The sequence below is a fragment of the Solanum lycopersicum genome, chromosome 9 (assembly GCF_036512215.1).
Source record: "Solanum lycopersicum chromosome 9, SLM_r2.1".
NCBI classification, from domain to species: Eukaryota; Viridiplantae; Streptophyta; class Magnoliopsida; order Solanales; family Solanaceae; genus Solanum; species Solanum lycopersicum.
Window position 1 is genome coordinate 2180208 of NC_090808.1, and position 8584 is coordinate 2188791.

Genomic DNA, 8584 nt, shown 5'->3' on the forward strand with positions numbered 1-8584 from the left:
GGATGAATATATCGGATGGTTTCGATCACGACCTAACTATACCTACCGTCTTTCCTTTTGGATCAATATCAGTTGTTCGTCTAATGATAACTCTTTGGTTGAACCGGTATATGCTTATGTCAAAGCCTTTTAAACTCGAAGATTATGAGTTTGCAATCCTTCTCTACTTAAATACTGAACTTAGTTCGGTTGGTATATGGCTCGAAACTATGATTAAATGTCATCTTTTGACCTTTTTTTATGAGGATAGTATCTGGGTCAGTTTTCACGCACCTCGATCAGTTTCACAAGATACACGTTACCTCTCACCAGTAACAAATACCAAGTAACTCTATTCACCTATGCTAGGACAGATGAGACGAATCACCACATAGTGTTTTTTTTTCCTCTAATGAAATTTAAACCTGAAACCTCACAACTCTCAACCACTTTATCGAGTAGCTAATGAACACTAGGTACTAAAAATCCCCATAAAGATAGTGAATTGTCCCACTCACCCTTTTTCTTCCTTCCTACATTGTACAACTAAAGAAAAGCAAAATACGGTGCATAAAGCATTCTGCGTTATCATGATTCAAGTAAGGGGCTATGATGTAAACAGTCTACCGTAATACAAACATTGTACTGCCACAACTAAGTTGAGTTGATTTGGTGTGTTCTCAGAGAAAAAGAGTGAAAGATTGAAGGATAAATATAAATTTTGGATTAATGCACATATTATACTATACTATACTAGCAACAGTGAACAAGAAATTAGCAGTCCAAAAAATAATAAGGGTGTTACACAAGGTATACTCCTCTTTCTTTTTTTTTCTAGTGGTATTTTCATTTTGAGCTTCAATTCGCGTTTTTTTTCTCAATCTAGATCTTCCTTAGGACGCGAAGAAGACGTTGATCCTGTTGCCATATTCACAGCTTCTCCATGTGTAAATCGTTGTAGTTGTATCATACGCGCATAAATACCATCTGAGTAGTTTTTCAGCAGATGAGAATGAGAACCTTGTTCTGCTACTTTCCCATCGTCTATGACCGCGATCACATGTGCATTTCTGATTGTAGATAGCCTATGTGCAACAATAATAGTGGTCTTACCTGCACAAGCGCGATCCAATGCTTCTTGTACACATCTTTCGGACTCTGCATCGAGTGCACTTGTTGCTTCGTCTAGCAGCATTAGCTCAGCTTTCCTTAGGAAAGCACGAGCAATGGCGATTCTTTGCTTTTGTCCACCGGACAATTGAACTCCCCTTTCTCCGACGAATGTTTTGTATCCATCAGGCAATGCAGATATGAACTTGTGGGCGTTTGCCAAGGTTGCTGCTTCGGTTATCTCAGCTTCGGTTGCTGACTCGTGTCCATACGCGATGTTTTCATAGATGGTGGTAGCAAAGAGGCAAGGTTCTTGTGGCACTACAGCAATGTGTCTTCTCAAGGATTTAAGGTTGTACTTACGAATATCCTTGCCATCGATGATGACACGTCCGGATGATGGCTCGTAGAACCTCTCTATAAGTGCAATGACTGAGCTCTTTCCACATCCACTTGGTCCAACAAGAGCAAGAGTCTTTCCAGCTCGAGCACGAAGATTCAAATCACGGAAAATTGACACGTCGGGTCTAGTGGGATATGAGAAGTCTACATGCTTAAATTCCACTTCACCACGAAGACGATCAGGGGCAGCGGTAGCATCTGGATCATCCGGCTCAACTTCTGTTTTACGGTCAAGGAGTTCGAAAACAGAACGCATTGCTCTGCCACCCTTGATGAAGTCGGGGGCTAAGGTCAATGTTTCGGCTGCACCATTAGCAGAAACCATGAGCACCATGAAGACACGGATCGTCTTCGAGAAGTCAGAGATCCCGTGCTTGACAAGCCAGGAGGCATACCAAAGGCCAAGGGCATAGGAAGCATAAAGCAAGAATTGAGCAATCCCATAACCACTTCCCGCTATCTGTCCCTTCCAGAAGCAACGCCTAAGCGGAGTCTGGAGGCTTGCGTCGAAAAGGTTGACTATTTTCGTCTCCGAATTAAAGGCAGCAACTGTTCTTACATTAGCTACAGCTTCTCCAGCAAGTTGAGTGGCTTTGGCATGAGCAGCTTCTAAGTCTCCTGAGAATCCCTTCATGAACATTTTCTGTTGGGAGATACAAATAATTCAGCAAAAAAAGAACATATAATCTAAAATGGAAGTGTCTTAATGAATCTCCGTCCATTTTATGTGAACGTGTTTGACTAGGAATGGAGTTGAAGAAATGAAATGAAGACTTCTAAAACTTGTAGTCTAAAATAAGTCATAGATGTTTGTGTGCATATATATCGTCTCACAAAGGGTAGAATGAGAAGTATAAAGTCAAATTGTAACTAAATATGGAGAGTAGTTATCCTTTTTCTTCGTCTGACCAAAAAGGAGAGAATGTCACGTAAATTGGGACGGAGGAGTATACAGAAACAGGAAGTGTCTTAATGAGTTAGAGATTGATCATTTTTATTGATAAACCTGTTAACTGATAAATTAACATGTTGTGGGATTCAATTTGAGTTTCCATGAACTCACTCACCTGTAAAACTGTTGCTGCAACGACCACGGGGAAGACCCCAATGAGGACAAGGGCCAGACGCCACTGCAATACGAATCCTGCTGTGCACGCGACTAGCATGAGAGCTGAGTTCTGCATAATGACGGAGATTCTATCCCCGATGGCTGACCTAACATTGTTGGCATCCAGAGAGAGCCTAGCAGCAATTCTTGAACTATCGTTCTCTTCCTGATCGAACCACGCCATTTCCATTTTAAGCACAGCTGCCAGCATTTTCTCTCTCACCCGTTTTGTCAAATTCTCCCCCACTACATCCCAGTAGTAATGCTGTAGAGTGTTGAAAATGAGTGCAGCTGATGAAACTCCAATCAAAAGATAACAGTATTTTGCAATTTGTTTGCTCATGTAAGCATGATCCGGATTGTAGTACACGCTAAGAACAGCACTCAAGACGTATGCAAAGAAAGCACTAAGTGAACCACAGATGATAGAGCCTATAGAACCAATTAAAGCATAAGTCCACTCAGGAGAGTTCATTTTTGCAAGCCGGCCAAACGAACTAGCTTGGTCCTTGAATGCAAGCTTTTCATTTCGGTAATTCGAATATGCAGCATCAAGAGAGAGACTGAAGTCCGAGGTAGAAAAGTCAGACAACCGGCGGGAGTATGGTGATCGACCGTATGAAGAGTTCCTAGTGATGATTGGTGAGCTTACAGAGTTCCTTGCACTCGAGGGCCTGTGGAGAAAAAAGTTGAAGAGCATTAAGAATCAATCACCTCACGTATAAGCCACAGCTGTGAGTTTTATGATTCTCGTTTTTAGTGTCAGGTGTAATATTATTATTTGGATAACTATACCTTGCACTGCTCTTTCTGGCATTACTAAGAGCGGTTTCATGAGCCGCTTCTTGCATTTTGATGAGCTTGGCATACATACCATTCTCTCCTTTACTCATAAGCTCATCGTGGCTTCCAATTTCCGATACATTGCCTTGTTGAAGTACAGCCACCAGATCAGCCTTTCGGATAGTAGACAGACGATGAGCAATCACAAGTGTCGTTCGTCCAATCATGAACCTGTCTAGAGCCTCCTGCACTAGCTTTTCCGATTCAGAATCTAAAGCACTAGTTGCCTCATCTAAAAGAAGGATGGCCGGGTTTTTAAGCATGGCCCTTGCTATAGCAATCCTCTGCTTCTGTCCACCCGATAATTGTAATCCTCTCTCCCCTACCTGCAATGTCCAAATACACATTTTCACATTCCATAGGTCTAACTCAAACATGTGTACTTTAAAGAAAAACAATGAACGTTAATCACAGAAATAATGACTACGACTCATGCCACACCGGTCCATCACAAGGCTCGATAGAGGCAACGTACTCATCAAAATTAAAAAATAGCTTACGTCATACATGTTACAGCGCAAATTTCATTTTACTCTCAGATTAACAAATAAAAGTTTGATATTTGACTACTAAGTAACATCTCATAGATAAATCAAGTAAAACTAATTATCACAGTCCAGTTACTATCTCCAGCTTTCATCAACTTGTCCCTTTGTTACACTTCCCAATCAATTATATTTTAATCGATCCAACGAAATGCACCACCCCCGCCCCACCCCCATACATCTTGTGAGCACAATAACTTCCAAGTAAGTATTTATTTGACTTTGTATGTATATCATGCTTATTATAATCCTACCGAGTATCGATAACCCTACATGTTTTTCCTCAATTTTTTTTTCTGATGCATTTATCTTCTCTATTGTCAACCCTCCAACTACTAACATTACAAAGAAAGTCTTTTGTTCTCACATGAATAGATAAAATAAAATTTGTTCATGCACATGCACTGTTGACTGAAAACCCCATGTTACCCATTTCTTAAATGAAATGACCAGTCCCCTACACACATTGACTTCATTATAATAATGTTAGGTTTGTTTGTTGACCAAACACAACAATTTAAATTTGAAAAAAAAAAAAGCATCTTTGCATATAATTAACAGTTAAATGTACCTTCAAAGCTATAGATATTTGACCATTCAACACAACCAATGAATTAATTGGCTTTGCCTTAGGCTAAAGTCATCCTTTAGGTCAAAAAAAAAGAAACTTTGCCTTTGACTAAAGGAAACCCTTTTGTTATATGATAGTACATTGTTGCTCGGACTCTCGAAAAATGTTGTTGCGGTCGTGACAGATCCTTTAAAATGCACTACTTAATAAGTTTGCATCAATCTTTGTAATATCCCTAGTGGTCCCACTTGGACCAAGATTAATGCCAAACTAGATTTTAGTTATATTTATTTTATAGCTTAGACACTAGTGGGACCAGCATGAGTTATATTATATGGTCACATATTAAATACCATATGGAATGTAAAGAAATTTTTAACATTTAATGATGCATCTGCTAAATCTCTATTAATGCAGCATAATTGGTTGAATCTAAGTCACAATTTGCTTGTCTCACTTTCCTTTTTTAAGTCCGTTTTGAAGATATAGTATCTTTCCTTTTGTGGCGACTATTTAATTCTAACTTCCCACATGGCGTATTTAAAATCACAAGATTAAACGATAATTTGATGCATTCCACATATCTTTACTTTAAGATAACAAGATTCAAAAGTTTTACTTGCTTTCTTGAACTACGTACCGAGTCAAAAACAGACAAACAAATTGTAATTTTTTAGTTAGCTAACCTGAGTATCAAAGCCATCAGGAAGTTTGATTATGAAAGAATGGGCATTGGCAACTCTAGCAGCTTCTTCGATCTCAATTTGTGTTGCATCTGGCCTTCCTAATAGTATGTTTTCTTTGATGCTTGTTGCGAAAAGTGCTGGTTCTTGGCTTACAAGGCCAATTTGCTGCCTTAGCCATTTCAATTTCAGTGTCTTAATGTCATTTCCATCAAGCATAAGTTGTCCTGCATAAAGATTAACTATTAGCTTGAGATGTTCATACATTAAATACATTGCTCGGACTCTCTGAAATTTTTGTCACGCCTACGTTTGGAGAATCCGGCTTGCGTTTTGAAGAGTCCGAGCAACATAGCATGATAACTAAACATGTCTCCACATAAACACATGGACTTCATGAAATTCATTTTCAACTGCCAGACATTTCATTAAAGTTGCCCATCACATTGCTAATATTGAATTCAATAATGAAGTAGTAATTGTTGCAAAGTTGTGGTACCTGAGGTGGGATCATAAAATCTTTCGATAAGGGATACCACAGTGCTTTTCCCCGAACCACTGCTTCCGACTAAAGCAATGGTCTTTCCAGCCGGAACAACGAGGTTGAAATTGTTGAGAATCTTGATTTCTGGCCTTGAAGGATAAGAGAACTCGACATTCTTAAGCTCTAGCTGGCCACTAACAGTATCTAACTCCAACCCCGTCTTGGCGTTTCTGTCGACACTTGGCTTGTGATCGATAATCCGGAAAATCTTGGCAGCTGCAACTCTAGCCTTTGCAAATGCAGTCATGCTAGGGGCAGATTGTCCCAATGCCCTATCAAATGAAGGAGAAATACTTAAGCAACTATAACTTTCTTCTAATTAAAAAAATCGACATTTTTACGTACAAAGCTTAGTACTTACAATCCACCAATCATGACTGCAAACATTGTTGCTATGGCAAGTCCTCCATTGGTGAAATGATGTCTAACTAAATAGCCACCATACCATAAAAGAAGAGCATAACAACAGAAAACAGTAAAATATGTAGCTCCAAGTCCGAATCCTTTTGAAAATCCACTCTTATATCCAATCTTTTGAGAAACTCTAAGTGCTGCTGTGTATGCTTGCATTGCTTTTGCCTCACCAACAAACGCCAATACCGTCCGAATTTGAACTACTGTCTGTAAACCATCAACACTTCAGCATATCAAGTAGCAAAGAAACATCTTAATTTCAAAAAATTTATACAATTTTTTCTTTACCTGTTCAACAGTGTTCCCTGCCTTTGAAAGTGCTTCTTGACTTTGACTTGACAATTTGGCTGATGTCATAGTGTAGATAGCACCAATTACAGCAATAAGTGGAACTACAGCAAGAGTAACTAGAGCTAGTTGCCATACTGCTGTAAATCCCACCACAAATCCAGACAAAAATGTAGCCATATAATGAATGAAATTGCCCAACTACAGTAAAACACAAACAGAAAAAGCTTATCAGATCCTCAAACTACACACCCTTTTTCCCAAAAAGAAGAAAAAAGTTCATCTAGTATGTTCACCTTCTCACTAATGGCATCTTGGACCACTACAGCATCAGTGTTAATTGCAGAAACAACATCAGAAGTTCTAACTTCAGTATCAAAATATTGAATATCTTGGTTCAAAGCAGCCTCTAAGTATTTGATCCTCATCTTTGTTGTTTGTCTCTCACCAGTCCACATCCAGCATGATATCTCTGTCAAACCATTACCAAAATCAACAAAGAACCAATTCTTGAAATCAAAAAAGATTCAATTTTTATGAAGTTCCCAATTCTTGAAATGAAAAAAAGATTCAATCTTTATGAAGTTCCCAATTCTTGAAATCAAAAAAAAAAAGATTCAATTTTTATGAACTTCCCAGTTCTTGAAATCAAAAAAAGATTCAATTTTTATGAAGCTACTAATTCTTGAAATCAAAAAAAGATTCAACTTTAATGAAGTTTTTTGCTTTACCTGCCCATGAAGATGCCCATATTGCAGCACCCACCACAAGAAAGTAAAATGCATACTGCATAAACACAAAACATTATCAAGAACTTAAATTTAACTATAGCTTAACACTCTCAACTAGTAAAAATTTTACCTTTAAAACTTCTTGAGTCATCTTATCAACATCATTAGCATAAGAGCCAAAAGAATTAACAAGATCAGCAAAGAATCTAAGAAACAAAGGCAAAGAACATCCATGGACAAAAGCACCAAGTGAACCAATTATCATTAGTGCATAATCTAAACCATCAGCAAATCTAAAAAGTTCACCAAAACCAACTGCTGGTGGTGGACTAGTTGGCTTTTCTACATCACCCCCTTCTTCTTTTTTCACCTCCATTCTTGTTTCTTGAAATTGATGACTATTTGTTGTTGTTGTTGTTGTTGTGGGGGTGTTTGAATTTTTGTCTTCAGAGACAACAAGTTCAACACCTTGCATTTCAGACCATTTCCAATGTTCAATGGTTTTTATCTCCTCAGAATCTTGTGACATTGCTTTGCAAAATGAAAACTTACAAAACACACCCACACTATGTAGTTCTTTTTTTTTCTTTTTCCACCCCACCCCCACCCCAAACCCCACCCCCACCCCCCCCCCACCCTACACCATACACAACTTTTTTTTTAATAATTTTTCTTGTTTCTTACTCCAATTTTTTTTTTTTTACTATTCCTAGTCATATTTTTCTACTTCACCATTGACTTTGATTTGGCAAAAAAAAAAATTGAATCTTTTTTTTTTTACTATTTGTACTTTTTTAGCATTGGAGTAAGGGGATTGTTTCTTGGTTGTTTTTTTTTTTACTATTTTAGTTATTAAAATAGGAAGGGTGGATACTATGGAGTTACTCGTATGGTAAGTATCAGTCATTTTAACAGTTGAGTTTGAGTCTCTAACGACTAAAAAATAGTAAAATAAAATAAAAATGATCAAGAGTTGCAAAATAACATAACTTTACTCTATTAAAAGTTAAAAGTATCGATTCGAACCGTAAAAACAATAAACTACAGATAAAGTTCATAAAGATCAAAACTTTGATGATTAATTACTTTTTTTTACTGAGTACTATTTGTATTAGCAAAGATTGTCTATATAAGCGAACACTCAAATTTCAATTTTGAAAGAACACGTTATATTAACTTGATTTTAATTGATGTAGATAGACGTGATACGTAAATTTCGAAAATATATGAGTAGATAATTATTATTTTTTTGGTAAAAAAAAAAAACAAAGAATTGACAGATGATGAGAGCAACCTATAGAAAGAGATAGTGTGTGTGAACTTAAGCATCAGACAAGAAATACTGTGTGTAAACTGAAGATTAGTT

The 8584-nt window shown here is 37.5% G+C and overlaps 1 protein-coding gene across 1 annotated transcript; it reads right to left on the reverse strand.

The window, feature by feature from the left end:
• Positions 1–680: 680 nt before the first annotated feature.
• Positions 681–7777, reverse strand: ABCB14 (ABC transporter B family member 14). The gene is made up of 10 exons (XM_004246576.5): positions 7349–7777; positions 7219–7273; positions 6784–6959; positions 6488–6688; positions 6147–6406; positions 5741–6057; positions 5245–5468; positions 3395–3768; positions 2559–3273; positions 681–2134 (listed from the first exon to the last, which is right to left on the reverse strand). Exons 1-10 carry the CDS (start codon positions 7745–7747, stop codon positions 857–859), a joined length of 3999 nt encoding a protein of 1332 aa, XP_004246624.1. The 5' UTR covers positions 7748–7777; the 3' UTR covers positions 681–856.
• Positions 7778–8584: the final 807 nt, after the last annotated feature.